This window comes from Equus przewalskii, chromosome 18, assembly GCF_037783145.1.
Source record: "Equus przewalskii isolate Varuska chromosome 18, EquPr2, whole genome shotgun sequence".
Lineage (NCBI taxonomy): Eukaryota > Metazoa > Chordata > Mammalia > Perissodactyla > Equidae > Equus > Equus przewalskii.
In genome coordinates, this window is record NC_091848.1 from 35,013,894 (window position 1) to 35,036,736 (window position 22,843).

At 35.6% G+C, this 22,843-nt stretch overlaps 1 protein-coding gene across 1 annotated transcript in view; it reads left to right on the forward strand.

Moving 5' to 3' along the window:
• UBXN7 (UBX domain protein 7) overlaps positions 1–19,554 on the forward strand; it is a 41,744-nt gene extending 22,190 nt beyond the window's left edge. The window contains exons 4-11 of the mRNA XM_008508886.2: positions 800–865; positions 2,124–2,236; positions 7,648–7,794; positions 9,287–9,377; positions 10,305–10,432; positions 16,057–16,450; positions 16,576–16,655; positions 17,982–19,554. Coding sequence (XP_008507108.2) covers positions 800–865; positions 2,124–2,236; positions 7,648–7,794; positions 9,287–9,377; positions 10,305–10,432; positions 16,057–16,450; positions 16,576–16,655; positions 17,982–18,143 — 1,181 coding nt within the window. The 3' untranslated portion in view covers positions 18,144–19,554. The remainder of the gene's footprint in view (positions 1–799; positions 866–2,123; positions 2,237–7,647; positions 7,795–9,286; positions 9,378–10,304; positions 10,433–16,056; positions 16,451–16,575; positions 16,656–17,981) is intronic.
• Positions 19,555–22,843: the final 3,289 nt, after the last annotated feature.

The following is a 22,843-nucleotide window of genomic DNA, read 5'->3' on the forward strand; positions in this document are numbered from 1 at the left end:
GGCATGTGGGACGCTGCCTCAGCATGGTTTGATGAGCAGTGTCATGTCCGCACCCGGGATTCGAACCAACGAAACACTGGGCCGCCTGCAGCGGAGCGCGCGAACTTAACCGCTCGGCCACGGGGCCAGCCCCTTGATTATTGCTTTCTACACTTCATCTGTAAAGTACTTAAGGACTGGGTGATAGACACTATAGAGGGATACCAAAAGACCTTGGTTCTCTTCACTTTTCTGCTACTAAACCATTACATGTAACTGTGGGAAAAATTTTTCTTCCAGAATTAAAAATTTCTTTGGTGTTTATACATCTACATGTGTATCTACTCACTAAGAAGTAGTTCTTAAATATTATGGGTTAGAACTTTCTTACTTACTCAAGTGTTATACCAAAGGTTAGTCAGATCCCTTAGGCTAACCTGAATTAGATATTTGCAGCATGTGTGTAGCTTCATCTCCACGGGGAGTCATCCTCAAAATCTTATCTTTTACACAAGTTTGGTCAAGTCTCCTAAGTGGGGCAGAATTACAGATTTTCTCATTTGTAAAACAAAATGGTTGGGCTTAAGAGGTTAAGGTAATTAACCATCATCAATCATTCATATGGTTGACTTGAAGGTTTTTATGAATGGTTCCTATGAATGATTTGAAAGTTTTAAAAATTTTTGTTTTTTGAAGGACGGTACCGTTATGAATCTGAGTGTTTTCAAACAAGAAATACTTATAGATAGGGAAGTTTTTAGAATTGTTTCAAAATTAATGTTTAAATTTTTATATTACTTCTGTCTTTTCCCCCCTAAAGCTCCTAAAAGACGACGACCTGCACGTTCAATATTTGATGGTTTCCGGGATTTTCAAACTGAAACTAGTAGGTATCTATGGACCAGTTTATCATCCCTCTCTCTCAATTCTTTCCTCTCCCCTACCTCCTTGTCTTTCTCCTTCCTCAATTCCCCTCTCTCTCTCCACATATAAAACCATAAAGTAGAAAAGCACCCATATGCTCCCCTATAGGTCAAGATCCTAGTTTGTTTTATATATGTTGTTCTTAAAAAAAAAAAAGAAGATAATTAATATTAGGCCTAATTACTTTGAGGAATCACCTTATTTAAAAAGTGAAATTATGAATTCAGTCTCTGATTGTTATTAACTCCTCCTTGAGCTGAATTATTCCAAATTATTCCAAATTCCAAAATGATAGAAGAATAATAAGAGAAATGGAGATAATGTCAGAAATCTGGTAATTTACAAACTTAATCAGCTTCTGAATGAACTCTTAAATGCTGACTATAATAAAAAACTGATTTCCCTTAAGATCCTGATATCTGTTAATTAAAGGAATGACCAAAATGAAAAATGGGTTATTGTAGGGGATTGAAAAATAGAAGAAAAATCCATACCACCCAAAGCAGCCACTATTAACATTTTGGCCATAGTTGTTTGGAATAGGTTTATATATTTCTGTGGAGCAAATTAGAATGAGAATCTTGGCCTTATACTTTTCGAGGGTTTAGTACTGATTTAGCAGTGAAATCCTAAAGAGAGGGACAGTTATGTTCAGACAATACATGAGAAACTCATGGACCATGGTTGATTTTGTAGTTGACTTACAGTGAGCTCACTGAGGCACAGGTAGGTCTTCTAACTTTGGAGAGAATTGAAGGGGAACCCAAACTAACTCAGATCATCCAGGGAATCTTGTGCCCTCTCAGAAGAAGGTGACAATAGAGGTCGTTCTCTCTCACTGTAAGAATCTTTGAAGATTGAGAATGTTGCTAGAAACAACAAATGTTAGGATCACTTTCAGATCTAGATTAATGGAGGTGGAAGTTTTCTCCTGTGCTAAAGTTAGTTTTGAATATGTGAAGGAAATATTTTGTTTGGGTGACTCTAAAATAATTTTCTGCTTTTATCTTTACCTTTGGATAGAGAACATCACCAAGTTTTAAGACTCTCCCCACCTCACTTTGTATCTTTTTTTCGGTCAGTGTTAGATACTTGCATTTGCATTTGCAGTCAAGCATATTGTTTAGTAATTCTTGCAATTGATACATGTTTTTTTATATTGCCAGATTCATGACTTATTTTATGGCTGATTGAAACTTTCTCATCCTTCTGTGTTGCAGTTCGGCAAGAACAAGAGTTAAGAAATGGAGGAGCAATAGATAAGAAACTAACTACCCTTGCAGATCTATTCCGGCCACCCATTGATTTGATGCATAAAGGCAGCTTTGAAACAGTAAGTTGTTGGAGATTCTAAGCCTTAGCTATGAATCCTTTTGCATTTTCAGTGCCATTTCTTTTCTTTCCAAGAGCAAAAAAAGTTTTGAGCATATAGAGAATTGGCACCTTAATAAATGTAAGTATGAGATACATAAAAGGTTACATTGATTTATGTTTCTACCAGCAGTATATGAGATTGCTTGATAAAGTCCTTTTATTAGCCTTATGTGGTATCACTTTAGAATCATTGCCATTTTGATGAAATTTTAAAAAAAATCTTACCTTTTTTAGTTTATCTATCTTTGATTACTGCTGAGAATCATGTACATGTGTTTTGGGCCATTTTTGAGTTGTTTATAGGTATCTTTTGGCCATATTTTTATAGGGAACCTAATGCATTTTAAAAAAAATACCTCTGTAGTTGCAGAATACATTCTCTCTCAGTTCTTAGGTTTAACTTGGCTAAAGCCAAAGAAAAACTTTCCAGAGCAAGTTTATTTGATTGTCTGCTAAATTAGAAGCTTAATGAGGGCAGAGGAAACATGTTTCTTTTTATTTTGATAGTTCTTGGGACCCAGTCTCTGGCATTTAATAGGAACATAGTATTTGTTAAACAAATGAGTATAGTTAGGATTTTATTTATTTTATTTTATTTTATGTTTTTAAAAATTGGCACCTGAACTTTTTTCTTCTGCTGCTGCTTCCCCCCAAAGCCCACCAGTACATAGTTGTATATTCTAGTTGTAGGTCCTTGTGGTTGTGGCACTGTGGGACGCCGCCTCAGCATGGGCTGATGAGCGGTGCCATGTCCACGCCCAGGATCCAAACCTGCGAAACTCTGTGCTGCTGCAGTGGAGCGGAGGGCAGGAACTTAACCACTAGGCCACAGGGCCAGCCCCTATAGTTAGGATTTTAAATACTCTTCTGTTGAGGTGTTCAGACAGCTTACCTGTGTATGTTGATTAGCTTGTTAATGCTCTTTTGAATCAGAATAGCATTTTCATAGAAATCACTTAAATTTGGGGTAAATCTTATCTGTTAGGATAAAGTAGGCCAAACAATAACCAAAAAAATGATGTTAGTAGCTACATACAGTCATGCACCATGTAACAACCTTTCAGTCAACAACGGACTGCATATGCACTGATGGTCCCGTAAGGTTAGTACCATATAGCCTAGGTGTGTAGTAGGCTATACCATCTAGGTTTATGTTAGTACACTCTGATTTCACACAACAATGAAATCAGCTAACAACACATTTCTCAGAACGTATCCCTGTTAAGTAATGCATAACTATTTTAAAGTGAATTACTGTTTTCTAAAATTTTGTCCTTTGAAATACTCTTCTGGTAGCCTAAATGAAATATTTAGGATTAGAAATTTAACTGTAAGCTTGTTCTTCAGTTTTAATTTTTTGAATTCTAAAACTTGAAAGTGTTTGGCTGCGTGTAACAGAAAATCCAAATTATGGTGATTTGACCAAGCAAGGGTTTCTTTTTGTCATGTAAATAAGTCTAGAGTTGAGGGAATCTTTGGAGTTCCATAGGCAGCTCATAGATATCAGATCAGAGGTCTCCTCAGTTTTCTTCATCTTTCCCTCATGATCTTAATATGGCAGTTGCCTATCCTTTTTAGTGTTCCAGGCAGCTTTTCTGCGTGTCCTTCCCTGGTTCTGGTGATAATACAGCCATTGAGAGAGAATAGCAGCAATATGAAAGACGAAAAGGATCTGAATTTGTTTTGACATGTTTTCTATTTTTATTAGCTTCTGAGTTGCTCTAGGGCATAATGAAATAACTCTGAGCTTGATTTAATTTGGTCACTTTGGGCTCATAAAAGGCAGTTAATCTGCTGCTTGATCTTGAGGGAAAATGTGAATCATTTTGGTATTGTCCTCTGAACTTTGATTCATTTTGTTAAGTTATATCACCTTTTTTTCTTTGTATTTCATGACCTATATTGTTTGTAACAATCTATTGATTTTTTTCACTGATAATACTAACCTTTATCATTTGCAAGACTTTAAATGACATAAACACTCCCAGAAAAAGCAGACATTTCATTATGACTAATGATATATCCATTCGTTTTATAAAAATTAGGTATGTAATATTCAAAATTAAGTCATTGAAGCTTAGAGAGGTGAATGTTAAAAATTGGAGGGATGCTCTGGCTGCTCAGGCAGGGCCCATAGGTTTAGAAATTAGACTTTCTTAATGTAACTACAGGTAGACTATGTTCTAGGGTCTGGCTCATGCTAACCAAATGAGAGACTGAGTAAGTCACTTGTTCCTTGAATAAATACCAAGACCTCCTATTGCAAGGCCTTGTTCTAGGTGTGGGGGTTATATTGTGGGATAAAGATTTGGCTGCATGTGATAGAGACTAGGAAGAGAATAAACAGTAGCTTAAACAAGATAGAAGTCCAGGCCATTGAGATGGTTCTGCTATATGAAGTTATTAGGAGAGCAGTTTTCTGTCTTGTTCTGCTATTCCCTAGGTCTTGCCTGCCCTTGTCCACATGTTTTAAGGCGGCTTACCACCGTGTTTGCTTTCCAGCCAGCAGGAAAGAGGGCTGAGAAGGGTATACCTTTTCCCTTTAAAGGCACAACCTAGAAGTTGTATACATACTTCTGCTCACATGCCATTGACCAGAACTTGGCAACATGGCCACACCGAGCTGCAAGAAACACTAGGAAGTCTAGATGCTTAGCTAAAAATTGGAGGTTCTGTTACTAGGAGGAAGAAGGGGAAAATGGGTATTTGGTGCGTATAAGCAGTTTCTGCCACAGGAAGATAGTGGTAAACAAATTATACAAAGTCCTTGCCATCCAAGAATTTATAATCTAGAAGGGGAAACAGACTAGATACAATAAAAAACAAAAACAAATATATATAACATATATTTAGTGTATATGTATTTTATATATATGTTTGACAGAGAGCGAGTGTTATTTCAGGTTATAATAGTTGCTGGGTGAAAAAATAAAATAGAATAAGGGAAGAAGACAGAGGGCTATTTTTTGTTTGCTTTGGGGCATTAAGGTGCGTGTGTTCTTTACAGGGAATTGAAAGCAAGATTGATTTTGTAGGTTTCACATATGCTTGTAATTGTGAGGAGAGAGGACTATTTTAGATAGGAAGATCAGGGAAGATTCTGAAAGGATGAGATTTGGGCAGAAACGTAAATGAAGTGAGGAAATGTGAACCATAGAAAGGTCCAGGGGAAGAACAGATAAAATATTAAGTGTAAAGGCACTGACGTTGGAAAGAACTTGGCATATTTGTGATATAGCCAGGAAAGCCAGTGAAGCTGAAACTGAGTGAGCAAGGCGCTTAGGATGAATGATCTGACCTCGGCGAGAGAACATTTCTTGGGTTTTGTTCTTCCCCCACTAGCCTGTAAGTTCCACGAACACAAGGACTTTGTTTATTTACTGTCGTGTATCCACAGTGCCTAGAAGAGTTTCTGGCACATGATTAGCCTTCATTAAATCTTTGTTAAATAATTGAATGGCATAATGTGGAGTATATTATACAGAAAGAATCAGAACAATTTCCGTAGTATTTCTTGTTTCATAAGAAAAGCATATTTATTTGTTAAAGTTGCCAAAGTATTTTGTTAATGTCAAAAGTACTTGCTATAAATGCAAGTAGAAATATATTAGATCAATACTATTCAATACAAAATATATAAGCTAAAGTTTTTCTGAAACTTTCTTATATTCCCTCCAACCATTATTGCTTTGTGTGAAGTTCATGTCTTCTTTGGGTACTTCTTTCTAGCAGTAATTTCTTAACAGCAGCTTCAGTTTCTTTTGCTGATATGAGATTTCTCCCTAACATATGCTTCATGAAGGCAGGGATTTTTGTGTTTTGGTAACTGCTGTAACTCCAGCATCTATAACTGTACCTGAAACATGGTAGGTACTCAATAAGTATTTGTTGAGTGAGTGAATCTGAATTAATGAAAGGATGAACATGAATAAGTGAATTTTTTAAAACAAAAGCAAATGACTCTCCATCATTTTTAAACTTTGGACTTTTATTAGTGTTATACATTTTTTTTCTTCTTGGTGTTGTAGATGAGGCAGACTTACATAAATTTACCCTATTATCGGGACATATACTCTCAAATGTCTAGAATGTGTGTTGATTTTTTTCTTTATTCTCAAATACTTTTTAGTCAATAAAGACAATATAATTACTCATTCATCACCCATTTATTAAATCTCTGTGCATGCTGTAGGTAAGAAAGTAAGTGGAACAGTGTTACTTCCTAGGAGCAAGGAGTTATTTTCCTATATTTATATACTTTAAGATAAGCCTTTGACCAGTTAAATACAGCTTCCTGCCTCAATAGAGGGATGCTTACTTTTAGAATTTCACCCGTGGAATCAGTAGTAAATACTAGAAAATGATTTTCTCTGGGGAGATTCATACCAAAAAGAGGATAACAGTATTTGTAAGATTATGTAATCCTTTTTAAAACAGAAGATATTCCTAGTCTTACATTTTCCAGTACCTTCAAAATGATATATGTTCTTCAGTTGTTATAATGAGTTAATAGATTCTTGAGATTTTTTTCTCATTTCAAACTGATTAGGAAATGAATATTGTTCCAGGACAATATTATTCAAAACTATGGCTTTTTTCATTTTTCCTGTGCAAAAATTTGAGGAAGTATTTGCTCATTTACGTTTCTGCCATCTTTTCTTATTCAACAACATTTCTTAGGTCTTTATAGTGACGAGGAACTGTGAGGCAAAAAGTACACACTGATGATTGATATTTGTGCTGTAAATTGGAGTCTTTTGGAGATTATTCTAAAACATTCTTTGATTGTGTAATGTCATTTTTTGAAATCCACTCCTAGGAAAATAACCCTAAAAGAAAAACCCCTCAGCAGCTTGTACTGAATGTTTAGGGTGATTCTGTAAAATAGCACATGCCTAATAATTATGATATTTAGAAATATGTATAGAAAATGATGTTGAAGAAAATAAAATAACATAAAGTAATATACACACACTGGTTACATCTACTGAAAAGGAGAGGTATGTTTCTGGATAGGAGTTGAAAGAGACAATACAGTAGAATTATGTGACTTTTTGATGTTTGTGGAATCATTTTCAGGTAAAGATATTTAAATGTACAGTAAAAATCTAGCCATCATAACAGATAACAATGGATAAAAGAAAAACAGTTTATTTAAATTTGAAAAATGCTTTAAAATGGGCAGTATAAATATATACAAGTATGCCAATTAATGTAAATAATGTATAGATACTGAAAACTCTAGATATCATACGTGAGGAAAAAAACTTAGTATTTAAATGAAAAGAAGACAGCTTCTGAATTCTGAAACATATTAGTTACCAAGTAGAAATTGTTTCTAACAAGTTTTGTGTAACTTTATTCTTACAGGCCAAAGAGTGTGGCCAGATGCAGAATAAGTGGCTGATGATAAACATTCAAAATGTACAAGACTTTGCATGCCAGTGCCTCAACCGTGATGTATGGAGCAATGAAGCTGTGAAGAATATTATCCGGGAACATTTCATTTTCTGGCAGGTGAGGAGAGTTAATCAACTTTTTTGTAGTATGGGATGTTGGGGAGGATGAATTAGGTTTAAACTGGAAAAAAAATTAAGAACTGAGTTAAATTATGACATATGAAAAAGTAAAACCACCCATAATAGCTGGAATAGTAAGGACAAGTGAAAGTTAGGGCAGCAATGAGAACTCCCAAGGGAAAGAGGAAAAAAAAAGAACCAAGCCATATAATTTTCATATCTCAGAAGAGTTTAAATGTCTTGATAGATTATAACACTGTACTATTCAAGTAGAAATATAATGTGAGCCACATATATAAATAAGATTTTCTAGTAGCCACATTTAAAAAGGTCAAAAGAAATGAGTGAAATTAATTTTAATATATTTTTAATCAATGTATCTAATATAAAACTAATATTTAAATATTAAAGAGATGTTTTGATTTTTCTATGTTTGTTAAACTTTCAAGATCTGGTGTGTATTTTACACTTACAGTACAACTCAGTTCCGACCAGCCACATTTCAAATGCTTCAATAGCACATCTTGTAATGACTACTGTAATTGACATTGTGAGTGAAGATCTTGGAGTAAAGGGAAAACATTTGACTAAGACTTTGATTTCAGCTTGAGTTCGATACTCTTTAACTGTATGTCCTTAGATGTGTCGCTTAGTCTTTCTGCTTTAGTTTCTGTTTATATACAGTCATGTGCCACATAACGACGTTTCAGTCAACGATGGACCGCGTATATGATGGTGGTCCAATAAGATTAGTACCATATAGCCTAGGTGCATAGTAGGCCATAGCATCTAGGTTTGTGTAAGTACATTCTATGATCTTTGCCAAATGGTGGAATTGCCTGATGACACATTTCTCAGAACATATCCCTGTTGTTAAAGGAGGCTTGATGGTAAATTAGCTAGCTAAGGTTAGATGATCTTGCTCTAATTTTTTATTTTATGAAAAATTACAGAAAATAAAAACTTCTGAATCAACTTAATTTTTTTCCCACTACAAGAGATGCCATTCATGTTTTACAGGATCCTCATTTGGCTGTTCATGTTTTACAGGCCCCTAAATTCAGTATAGCTTTTTTCTGAATGGTAAACTTTTATTCAGTGACTGTTGATTCATATCTCTTTGCTTAGCACTATGCTAGGCACTCCAGCTTATAATCTTAGTATATTGTGATTTATAAAGATGTATATGGTTGAGAGTCAGGAATGACATAGGTGGACAGAAACTTGGAAAGGAAGAGTAATACCTCTTCTGGGAAGAGAGGAAGAATGGATTGATATGTTTATGTAAGATTCCAGAAGGAACTGAGGGCAGGAAGTTGAGGGAGTTCACACCAGTTAACCTTCATTTTCTCTTGAATATAGGAGTGAGATCCTAACATGTACCAGAAGTATATTTGGAGAATTAATTGTTGTTGGTATATAACAAGGATATAGTTGGTACTTTTTTTAGAGGCTGACTGTTTTCTTTTTTAATATCAATGATTTAACAGGTTTATCATGACAGTGAGGAAGGTCAGAGATACATACAGTTTTATAAGCTAGGGGATTTCCCCTATGTTTCCATCTTGGATCCACGGACAGGTAAGATTTATATCAACTTATAGCCTTTAATCTATCTTTTATCTTTCAGTTACCTAAATAATTGACTTTTAATATTTGACTGAATATAGTTTCAGAATTGTAATAATTTACGTGATGGTTCTTGTTCATGCCCTTTAGAATTATTTAAATAGCTATTGAAATGTGTATTTAGGGACTGTTTCTGACAACTTTGGGAGATGGTAATTTATATTTGTGCAGTTCTGTTCTTTCAAAAAATAACTGTTTATCTTTCTTTTTATTTTATAAGGGGTCCCTTTAGGTTTTCTGTCATTAAAATATAAAGATTGTAGGGGCTGGCCCCATGGCATAGTGGTTAAGTTCAGTGCGCTCTGCTTTGGCGGCCCAGGTTCATGGGTTCACATCTCAGGCATGGACCTACACTACTTGTCAGCCATGCTGAGGCAGTGGCCCACATACAAAATAGAGGAAGATTGGCACAGATGTTAGCTCAGGGCTGGTCTTCCTCAAGCAAAAAAAGAGGAAGGTTGGCAACAGATGTTAGCTCAGGGTGAATTTTCCTCACCAAAAAAACAAATAATAATAAGATTGTTCAAGTACTGGTTGTAATCCCACTGGAGAGGCAGAGGATAGCGCTGACTTTATTATTAATTGCTTGAGTTTTATATAGATACTGCTTTGTCTGAATCTCTTCTTCCTAAATGACAGGAAGTGATATCAGCGGATAAAGTAGTTGCCCTATCTTGATGGCTGGGAATCTCTTAGGTGGTTGTAATTAATGTATCCTCTAGGCTATACAGATACCATGTAATTTAAGCTGGTGATGGGTGGGGATATGTGTTCCCAGTAAATTTTAATTATTCGTATGCCAAAAGAAATACTTAATGACAAAGTTCAGAAAGAGTGTTGTTTTCATCATATTTATATATACTGGTTTTTAATCTTTAGGTCAGAAGCTAGTAGAGTGGCACCAGTTAGACGTATCTTCTTTCTTGGACCAAGTGACAGGATTTCTGGGTGAACATGGGCAACTGGATGGACTTTCTAGCAGTCCCCCCAAAAAATGTGCCCGTTCAGTAAGTATGGCTAAGAAGTAGTGATGGGCAATTAAGTGTAATTGTATGTAAGTGTTTTGTGTAAAATGTTTGAGGTTAAGATGGTAAAGATAATAATGTAAGTAGTGGACAGTTACAGTTTGTGGCTGTACAACATCTTAGATGCCCTCCTTAGATTCTAATAATTTCCCCATATGGGTTCTGTCTTCCTAAGGAAATCGTAAGATTCATATTTCCAGCCTTCCTTGCAGCTAAGATACAGGCATGTGACCTCACACCTGGATTTAGAAGTAAACAATGTGAATGTGTGAGCAAGAGGACTGATCTGACAAGCCTGGTGACAGAGGAATCCCCTTTTTCAGGGGCTTTTGGTATCCAGATCTAAGTATTTTGCTAGAACAACTCATGGTATAGTTGGTGTTATTACTGGTTATATAGCTTTAGGGCCTGACTCTCTGGCCCAGCCAGAGATTATTTCTATACTTAATTTCTATTACATCTATTACTAGGCAGACCTATTTGATAATGGGTATCAAGATTAGTTGTAAGTAAGAGACCTTCAGAGATATGGGAATCTCACATTGGTTGTAGGAGCTGTTTGGGTTTGATGGCAGTGAGGATAAAATTAGTTTTAGGATGTCACTTTAACAGTCCATATCATACAGTGATGAAACAGTTCCTTAAGTTATCACCTAGAATAGAGTGTCTGTTTAAGAAAAGGCTATGGGTGTTTGCCAAGGGGTGGTATGGAATTGTTTTTTCTATTACACAGAGAAGTTTTATTTAGGTGGACAACTAAAACATTGTTTCACCTTTATCTATAGACACTGGGTATTTTTTGTTTTTATTGCTAAGAGAAGTTTTACTTAGATAGAATTTTAAGGCATTAAAAAACCCGCAGAGTTTCTATAATTGCCCTAAGAGAGTTTCTTATCTTTTGCAGTCATAAGGCTGATATTGTCAAAAACCAGGGCCTGAGCTTGTGAGTTGCTGAATTAAAACATAAATTGAGTTTACACCCTCCCCAGATCTCTTATAAAAGTTCAGGCACTTAGTGGGAAAGAGTGGGACCATAAAATTAGACAAATACATAGGGATGGTTTGGGTGACTGGTACCTCAGACCCCACTTCTGATAGTAAATTCTCTGAGTGTGAGAAATTTTGATCACCTCTGTGCAAGAGAAACACCGACAAATAATGGCTTAAACAAGAAAGACATGTACTTTTCTCAACAAGAAATCCAAAGTCAAGCAGTTTAGGGCTTGATTCCTATGTATGTCATTGAGGAACCAGATTCCTCCCCGTTTTTAACCTCCTTCCTTAGTATTGGCTTTTGTCCTTGTGATCACAGTATAGATTCTGCACTCCCAGGTATCATATCCAAGCATAGACAAGGAGGAAGGGGGTGGTGCCTCTTTTACAAAGGTAAATAGCCACAGATAAGAGTTCTCCTTATTTCAGTTGGACACATTTTCTTGCACAAACACAATTGAGGTTTACTAATAAGAAAGCAAAGAAGACTGGATGTGAGATAGGAAACTAGCAGTGTCTATCATAGTGTCATTCTTTAAAATCAACCTACGTGGTACACAGTGTAATTACCTGCAGTTAGCTAAGCCATTGCATGTCATGTAGGCACACCTCTTTGCTTGTGTGTGTGTGTATGATAAATTGGCTTTGTTTATTTTATTTTTAAAAATTTTATAGCTTTATTGAAGTATAATTAATGTGCAGGAAGCTGAACACATTTAAAATTTACAGTTTGATGAGTTTTGATATGAATATCTTTTGATGTACTTTTTTGCTGTCTTTTTTGGTGAAGTGTCTATGTAGATCTCTGGCTCATTTTTTTTATAGAGTTGTATATTTTCTTATTGAATTGTAAGGTTCTTTTTATATTGTAGATATAAGTTCTTTGTTGGATATATGGTTTGCAGATATTTTCTCCCAGTCTGTTGCGTGTTTATTCATTTCCTACTAGTGTCTTTTGAAGAGCACATTTTAAACTTTTGATGAAATCCAATTTGTCAACTTTTCTTTTATACTTTGTGCTTTTTTTGTCTTATCTTGGAAATATTAGCCTAAGCTAAGATGTTGTCCCATGTTTTCTTACAGTTTTAACTCTTAAGTCAGTGATCCGCTTTGAATTAATTTTTTTTTTCTTTTTGAGGAAGATTAGCCCTGAGCTAACTGCTGCCAATCCTCCTCTTTTTTGCTGAGGAAGACTGGCCCTGAGCTAACATCCGTGCCCATCTTCCTCTACTTTATATGTGGGACACATACCACAGCATGGCGTGCTAAGTGGTGCCATGTCTGCACCTGGGACCAAACTGGCGAACCCCAGGCCGCTGAAGCGGAACGTGTGCACTTAACCGCTGTGCCACTGGGCCGGCCCCTGAATTAATTTTTGTATGTGGTGTTAGGATAGGGTTGAGTTGGGTTTTTTGTTTGCATGTGGCTATGTACTTGTTCCAGCATCATTTGTTGAAAAGATTATCCTTTTGCCATTGAATTGCCTTTGCTCCTTTGTCAAAAATTGTTCATATATATGTGGGTTTATGGACTCTGTTCTTTCCAATGATTAACGTCTTTCTTTACACCAGTATTTCGCTGTCTTAATGATTACTGTAGCTTTATTATAAGTCTTAAAATCGCATGGTGTAAATCCTCTAACTTTGTCCTAATCTTTATAGTTCTTTTGGTTATTTCAGGTCCTTTGCATTTCCATATAAGTTTTAGAATCAGCTTTTTACTTTCTATAAAGAAAGCTACTGGGACTTTGATTGGAATTGTATTAGCTCTATGGATCATTTTGGAGAGAATTGACATCTTTTCAGATCCATGAACATGGCATATATATCTCCATTTATTGAAGTCTTGAATTTCTCTCAGCAGTGTTTTGTAGTTTTTGTTTATTGACCTTGTAGCCTACAGCCTTGCTGAAACTCGCTTATTAGTTCTAGTAGCTTTTCTGTAGATTCCTTAGAATTTTCTATATAGACGATCATGTTGTCAGCAAAGTCAGACTTATTTTACTTCTTCCTTTCTAAACTCTATGCCTTTTATTTCTTTCTTAGCTAGCACCTCCAATACAAAGTTAAATAGACATAATGGGATTAGACATCCCCAACTAGTTTCTGTTGTTGGGGTGAAAGTATTCAGTTTTTCACTAAGTTTGATGTTAGCTACGTGTTTCTTATAGATATACTTTATCAGGTTGATGAAGTTTCCTTCTATTCCTATTTTGCTGAGTTTTTATCAGGGGATTTTTGTCATGTGATTTTTTTACATCTATTGAGAGGATCATATGGTTTTCTTTTTTAGTAAATTCTGTTGATTGGTTTTCTTAATGTTACAACAACCTTGTGTTCCTAGGCTGAAACTGACTTGGTTATGATGTATTACTTTTTAGTATAATTTTGGGTTTAATTTGCTAAAATTTTGTCAAGAATTTTTGTGTGTATGTTCATAAGAGATACTGGTTTATAGTTTTTTTTTGTTTTGTTTTCCTCCTAATATCCTTTAATGCCTTTGTCTGGTTTTGGTATCAGGTAAATGCTGGCTTCACAATATTGGGAAGTGTTTCCTCCTCTTCTGTTTTCTGGAAGGGTTTCCATAGGATTGATATTATTTCTTCGTTAATATTTGATGACATTCACCAGGGAAGCCACCTAGGCCTAGATTTTTCTTTGTGGGAAGTTTTAAACTACAAATCAATTTTATTAATAGATATAGGACTCCTCAGGTATCTGTTTCTTCTTTAATGAGTTTCAGTACGTTCTGTCTTTTTGTAAAGGTGTTTGTCCATTTTACCTAAGGAGTCAATATATTGCCATAAAGTTGTTCATTATGTTTCCTTGTTATTCCTTTAGTGATTATAGTGTCTATAGTGATGTCCCCTCTCTTGATCCTGTTATTGGTAATTTGTGGTTTCTTTTTTCCTGACAGTCTGGCTAGAGGCTTATCAGTTTTATTGATGTTAAAGAATCAGCTTTTGGTTTCATTGATTTTTCTTCTGTTTTCCAGGTTATTAAGTAATTTCTGTCCTTTCTCTTTTCCCTTCTGCTTAGTTGGGTTTAATTTTATTTTCTGTTTCTATATGGGTACTTTTTTATTTAAGATGGAAACTTAATGATTACTTCGAGATTTTTCTTTTCTAATACAGACATTTAGTTCTATAATTTTTCCATTAAATGCTTCTTCAGTTTCATACCACAAACGTTTTCTAGCTGCAAGGGAAACTGATAAATGGAATTTTTTGGCTTGCCGTGTTTTCTTTTGTAAACATGATTAGAATTTTGTAAGTAACAAATCAGAGGAGAATGGATATTGGATAGGAAGCCAGCAGTGTCTGCCATGGTGTCAGTCTTTAAATGATCACGCTATGTGCTGTGCAATGTTGTTGTTATAAACCTATAGTTGACCTAAGCCATTGCAGGTCTCATGAGCACATCTGCTTGCTTTTTTTGGTGATAAATTAACCTTAAGTTTACTTAGATTTTTTTCTTTAATTTTTTGCTGTATGATTGGCAGATAGTGAAAGCCAGAATGAGGTTCCTTTAGTTTTTTGTTAGTAATCCATACAATTTTTACCTTTTTATTTTGGAAATTTTTAAGCATATTCAGCAGTAGAAGGAATTTATTGAGCCTCTCTGTATCCATTAACTAATTCAGTAGTTTTCAACATGTGGCCAGTCTTGTTTTATCTCTTACCCCATCCTGTTCTCATTATTTTGAAGCATATCTCAGAATTCATTGTTTCATTCATTAATACTTTGGCATGTATCTTTAGAAGATAAATTCTCTTTTTATTTTTTTTTAAACACAATCACAATACCGTTAACACACCCTTAAAAAATTAACAGTAATTCCTTAATATTATGAGATAAGACAGTCTTCAACTTTTGGTTATCTTACACATTTTTTTGTGTGTAGTTTGTTTGAGATAGGATCTAAATAAATTCCACTCAAACAACCCACATTTTGTGACTCACTAAGTTTAGTGAAATCTGTTATGTTAGAACTTAACCAAGGGGAAAACTATTGAAAGCTGCTTTTCTCATGATCAGAATGAAAACTTTCATTGTAATTGAGTTTGGGGAAATATAGTTGTTGTTTTTCACTATTGATTATATGGTATTTTGTTTTGTTTTGAATGTTAGAGTTCTGACTTTCAGATTTTTTTGCAAAATAATAATTACTGAATTATTTATTGATATTCTTCTCTGTACCAAAGCAGTGCTAGTTGAAGCATACAGTGGTGAGCAAGGTAGACATGCTTCTCTGTGTTTAGTCATTTTAAAGGCTAATGTTTTGGCTTTATATTTAAAAACCTCGATTCTTGTCTTTTTCTGGGCAGAGAAGAAACTGTTTTCTTGACTATTCATTTTGATGCAGAAAAATCCTATGCTTGCAACATCATTGTGCCAGGTGATGTGACAGTTTTCAGACTCTCCATTCCAACTTGGCTGTGTAAGACAAAGTTGTTGGCCTCAGATAGCTTAAAATTTAGTAGAAGAGATAAATTCAACAGAAAATAATAATGGCAAGCTATTATATTTTTTATGCCCTGTTTGACTCGACTGTTTTTTGGTTTAACTGTTTTCTTTTTCTTTCCACCCATGTTTTATGACTGCATCTTGCAGGAGAGCCTTATAGATGCAAGTGAAGACAGCCAGCTAGAAGCTGCCATCAGAGCCTCCTTGCAAGAGACACATTTTGATTCAACACAGACAAAACAGGATAGCCGCTCAGATGAAGAATCTGAATCTGAACTTTTTTCTGGCAGTGAGGAGTTCATATCTGTTTGTGGCTCTGATGAAGAAGAGGAGATAGAGAATCTTGCCAAGTCCAGAAAGTCTCCCCACAAAGATTTGGGGCATAGAAAAGAAGAAAACAGAAGGCCACTAACTGAGCCCCCAGCCAGAACTGAGCCTGGAACAGCCACAAACCACCAAGGATTGCCAGGTGTAGATTCAGAAATATTGGAGATATCGCCTGAAAAATCAGATGGAATAGTGGAGGGCATAGATGTAAATGGTGAGTTACATTCTATACTTGCTGCAGTTAAAACTTGAATATTACGGAAGAGATATATTTATTTGTTTAAATTAGTCTTCTATCTTAAGCTCCTGTGTCTTTTTTTTTTTTAACCGTTCCTGTAGGACCAAAAGCACAGCTGATGTTGCGGTATCCAGATGGAAAAAGGGAACAGATCACTCTTCCAGAGCAAGCTAAACTGCTAGTAAGTATATCTAATTGAAAGCGTTTGCTTGAAGCAGAGAAACTAATCAATTGGTTTAATTGGCTTGATGATTCTTTAAAATAGGCGTTAGAGATTGTCTGACCTCTAACTGGAAACTTAATGGTGTTGAACCTTAATTCTAATTACTTTATTCTCTTGCTGTATTATCTTAGGCAAGTCACACAGGGTCTATTCCAGTCAAAGCTTTTCTGTTCCATGGCTGCATGGAATAGAAACTCAACTGAATTACCTGGAAAAGGGTAGTAGGATTATTTGAAGACTATAGTGGGTTTTATGGCTTTCCTAGTAGCTAGAACTGCAAAGTGGTTAAGAACCAAGGCTGTTTTTCTCTGTGTTTCTCTCATGGGGCCTGTTTGGTCCCCCCTTGTGATTCTCACCATTCTTCTCTCTATATACTGGTGGCTTTTGTTTACCTCTCAGCTTGTGCATGGTCCATCATAAATGATGCTGAGGGCTTTTTTCTCTAAAGTCCACAGCTGATGGGCCTTTCGTCTGTGTTTTTCAACTCCTGGAAAAGAGAATGAGTCTGACTAGCTTAGCCTAGCCTCTGAATGAATCCTCCTTAGGTCAGGATTCCATACTTGGCCATTTGCTGTGACTGGAGATAATCAGTCTGATTCTTAAAGAATCAATGCTGGAATGCAAGTAAGACCTGGCTGCTGGTGCTGGTACCCGGACTTTGTTCCAGGTCTAGTATTTGGAAGGGAATGGGAGATGAGGCAATGGATGGAGCAAGCATAGACCTCTTTTTTGAAAAGTTTGGTTGTGAAGCTAGAGGGGGGAGTAGGCAGTAATCAGAGGGAAAAAGATGATTGAAGGAGAGACTGACCATGTTTTAGTCTGATGGGAACATCTGTAGAAAGGGAGATATAAAAGAGGGGATCTTCTTTGGGGGCATGGTTTCTGAGAAGGCAGGAAGAGACAGGTGCTAAGATTGGCTAGAGGTAGAATGAAGGACATATCTTCCCTGATAAAAAGAAGGAAGGATCACTGATAAAATGTTTAAAAATGAGACAATAATTTTATAAATAGAAATTGAGTTTGTTTATTGAGGAGACAGTAAAAATCCTGTATATTTCAGTGTCATTTAATGACCCTGAGTTATTGGGTACAGGTTTATTGTTTCCCCATTTAAGGGGTTATATTGGCTCTTCTACAAGGGTAAGTTTTGGTTATCTGATAGAATAACTTAAACTTCATATCTCATCTGATAACATGAAAGTGAATGTTATATGTTTAATTCTTTAATACGCTTTTTCTTTTTATTTCCATCTGACAGCCTTATCTTTCTTTTATTTTTTATAGGCTTTGGTGAAACATGTCCAGTCTAAAGGATATCCAAATGAACGTTTTGAACTTCTCACCAACTTCCCTCGAAGGAAACTCTCTCATCTGGACTATGACATTACATTACAAGAGGCAGGCCTTTGTCCTCAAGAGACTGTCTTTGTACAGGAAAGAAATTAACATCATGGCCTGACCTCTCTCAGCTCACCCCTTTTTTTCCCTTTTCCTGTGAGATACCATGTCACTGAGTATGCATTTTGGCTCATAGGACCATAGAGCCAAAGTTGGGCAAGCAAGTCACCTGCCTTCTCTTTTTATTTCTTGCTCTCTCTCCCCACCCCCACCTTTTCTCTCCTCTTCAATTTTCTTCTTTTTCCTGCTTTTCTTTCTTTCTTACCTAATCTGGTGACCAAATGGAAGTGTAAGGATAAGACCTCCTAGTACTGGCAGCAGGAAATGTGTGTTCCAACAAGTGGTCTCTTGCACGGCACTTTTTCGGGATCAAATAATGTTACTCCTCCGACTCCTTTGTGAAAGGAATGGCTAGTTTCAGAATAAGAACAACCTCCCTTTTTTGTAAGCCCCATTTTTAGTAGGGAGAAGAAATTCTCTAACACATGTTTTGTTTTGTTTTGTTGTTCATGTAGGAAATACCACGTAACAAAATATCCAGACTTTTGTTTTACATGGAAAAAGCATCCCTTATAATTGTTGCTCATGGTACTTAAAATTTTTTTTCAAAAGATTCTTCCCAGCTAGAGTTATTTCCATCATATGTGTTGTAGGCAGAATGAGTGTTAAATGTAGAGTGAGTAGCATGGGTGGCTTTCAATATCCTAGCCCGAGACAGCTTTCTTTGTTATTACTCTTTAAACTGTATTGATCCTGCTAGTCCCAGAATGGACATTTAGTGAGTACATTGTGTGACTGGGATAGGAAGGTGCTTGCTGTTTTTGCCAGTACAGCATATTAGTTCCTTTGGCCCTTCCATTGTTTGGGTCCAGAAGTGATCTATAGGAAGGCAGCTGTTCAATAATCATGCAGTACAATGGCTTGTAGTTGGAACCATATGGTTATTGATTGTCCTATGTGCTTTAAGGCATACTTATGTATGTCCCGGGGGAAAAAGAAAAAGATGCAGCTGAGAGTTGCTAACCATGTTCCTTTGGTTAGAAGTAAATGATTCATTTTTTACCCCTGATTGGAACAGTCTCTAAAAGGCTCTGGTGATTGAATGAGCTTAATTCCTCATGCTGTTTTCTTGTAAAAGGTATCGAAACTGAAAGCCTCTCTAAGGGGAAAAACTATAAATTCAGCTCATAAGACAACATTTAGTAAGGGAGGTAGGAAAGATTACCAGTAATCTTCAGATGTTGTGGGTATTTTCTGCCAACAAAAGCCACATTCAAATTGTAGTTGGTGAAAGCTTCTTTCAGTATTATTTAGAAAAGACCATCTTGAATCTATCTAATACAGTTTGACTTATCAGCTTCACTATATGCTCAGGTCTTATTTTGAGCATTAAGTAGAGTCCTCTGAAGGGGTAATAGTGATTCTGGTGGCAAAATCAGAACTTTAACTTGTTATAAAACCATAATGTAGAATGGACCTATTTTGTCAATTGGGGATTTAGATTGATTGATTCTTCTACTTGAGGAACATAGATTGCTATTGCACAGAGACCTTTAAATTCCCATATACTTTAGGATCACTCTGTTGGCAACTAGGGGATTAAAAAAAAAAGATGCTTATGCATTGCTAGTACACAATTAGAGAATATTTCTAACGGTTGGATTTTGAGGGACCCTCCCTAAAGAATGAGTTATGTATCTCCTCAAGGAAATCATGGAAAATTCTGTTTCTTCTTCAGTGAGTCCTTTTGAATTAATGTTCTTACATTTTTTCCTAAGTCTGTGTAAGTGCTTATGTATAAGTATATAATTGTATAAATATTTATAAATATATTTATATAATTACAATTTCATTTATACCTTGAGTCAAAGTTCTGTCTTTAGATTGGTGACTGAGTAATACCACTTTGGTGTTTTTTCAAAGGCTCTCAAGGCTAACTAGCAGGTTCTGATTTATGGAGGAAACATGGTTTTCATGTTAATTCCTCATTTGTATCTCTGAACTTGGATAATATACTTACTATCTGAGGAATAGAGCTGTATACTATTAAAGGTGCGTTAGAGGGTAAAAAAATTGTTGATAGTAGACGAGGTCAGAAATCTGAAAATTCAGGGAGGCACAGGGTAATAAATGAGGATATGCCCAGCTTTGGTGCTATGATGGCACCCATCTCTATTCTCAGTAAAGTGACAGCTAAAGCCCAAATCTGTCAAAAATGTGAAGTCGAGAATTTTCCCAATAGGACTCTGTTTCATTCTTTTGCCTACTAGCTTCTCTTTATGAAACATATTTAGAGAACTTGAGACAACATGTTTATTAATGATAGGATGTAGTTCTTTTAGATAAGCTCGGCCCTGGCATATCCATTTATGAGAAACCAAAGTGACTTTTTCAACTTGGATTTCTGTGAGATGACCAAGTATATATAAAGTGATTTAAATCAGCATATCAAAGAGGGCATGAGATATTGATCCAACTGGATACAGCTGGGGTGTTTAGAGTACAAGATGTGGAGGATTGTATTTTATTTCAAGGCAGGAGTGTAATTATCCTGGGCTTGATATAGAGGCTCATGGGGGAGGGATTATGGATTTTACTACTTGGGAAGAGTAAATAAGGAGTATTGCTTTGCTCAAGAACTTAATCCTCTTAGGGAGTATGCTTCCTCCTGTTTGTCTTATTTCCTCTGCAAATTCCTTTGCTCTTTGGAGGAGAGGTTTTATTGAATAGATTAAATGAAGTTAGTAAAATAGTTAAAAATAGTCATTCCTTATAGGTATTGGAAACAGCTTGAAAGAGAGTTTAAAAGGTAGAGAGGAAAAGAACAAGATACACTTTGAGAGTAAGTGATGAGACAAATACAGGGAGATGAAGTGAAAACTAGTGGGGAAAAAGTGACAGGAAGCCTTGAATTTGACTTAGCAAGGAACCAGAGAAGAGAAAGAACAGCCAAATGAGAGAACAGGGAACTAATTTTGAGTGACTAGCATGTGCTAGGTGCTTTATGTACATTTTCTCCAATCTTGCTAAGAACTCTACAAAATGCGTATTTTCCCCATTTTATAGATAAGGAAGAAAATTGAAGTTCAGAGAACTTGTTCAGGATGTCACAGCTAGTAAGTGGCAAAATAAAAATTGGCATCCAGAGTCCCTGCTGTTTTCACTCCCATGTTGTAGTCTTCTACGACAGTTTGCCCAAAAGAGTATCTTCCCATCGTTCGGCTCTGTAAATTATCATTTGGTTGTGTTTCCTTAAAGCTTGTGGGATTTGTGCTTTGCCTATACGTTCTTATTTACACCATTATTTTGAGGGGCTGATTATTCATTGCTTTTGTAAAATGATGCACTGATGAAAATGTGAAAGGAAAATATGTGGCATTATTTGCCAAGAATAAATGGAAAGGATAAAAAAGATTTTACCTTTTTTAACCATTTTTCAGAAAAGATGCAATTATCTTTTCTATGTCCCATCCATATCAGATTATTGAACCCTCTGTGTATGTTTTAAAATAATCTATAAAATTCTACTTCCTTGACTCTATAAGTCAACAATTATTTATTGAATCCTTAATGAAAGTTGGAAATATCTTGAAATCTAAGCTCTGGTTCCTACCTGTTTTATCAAGTTGGAGAGACACACTACACATAAGATAATTAGAGAACATGTAAATGCTTACATTTGTGGGACCGAACTATAATTACAATAGAAGTTTAGAAAGGGGAAAGAATAGTGTAGGCTTTAGTTAGAAGTCTTCACAAAAAATAAAACTGAAAAGTGGCAAACACTGTAGCTCAAATTTTCTTTTGACTCATCTGTATTCTTTAGTTCACGTTTTATACCTACGAGACTTAGGGCATGTTTACCAGTAAAGCGTGTCCAGTACCTACATAAGAAGGAATTACTGATCCCAGGACTAAAGATTTTAGCTAGCAGGATCTCACTTGGACACTTAGGAAAATACTAGAAGGAACCACTAGCAACTGAAAAGTGAAAGAAAGATTTAATTTCTCTACCCAGGTACAAATTAAATGTATAGTATATCATATATGATATGCAGAAGGAGCACTATATACAGGCATAAGTGCACTTGGGTAACAGCTCTGCTACTAATTAACAGAGAATTGGACTAGGTCAATAGTTCTCAGTCTGTTCAAGTAAAAAGACTTGTAATTTTAAAAATTTGATGGGGTGGGGAATTCTGGAGTTAAATATTAATATTATTAATTCCATCAATGGAGAAAATGTAAATGTGCATATGAGATTGCAGAAACTCTAGGAACCCACAGATTGTTGACCACTGAATTAGATTATCTCTGAAGTCCTTTCCACTCCAAAATTTTATGCTTCTAGCCTCTCCCCTTTATTATTTATTATCCCTAGGCTAATTAAAAGTATGTTTGTCAATCACTTCCTTTGCTTTTTTGCCTGTGTTGAGGTTTCATTTGCCCATACTTGATCTAACCTCATTGTGATGACTGAAATCTCCAAAAAGGAGAGTGTGATAGTTACAAATGTAGTAATGATCTTTTAAACACAATTCATTAATTTTAAAATTTAATACTGTGTTCCTAGTCAGTGTTGAGTATGACTAAAATGTAATTAATGAGAACTAAACATTTCACTGACACCAGAGTTAAATTTTATTTTACCTGTGTGCTTAAAAAAAGCACTTTGCTGGCTGAGCAATTGTTAGGAAATTAATTTGTGTAAGTTGTAGAATTCACACTTGGTTTTGGCAAAAACAACT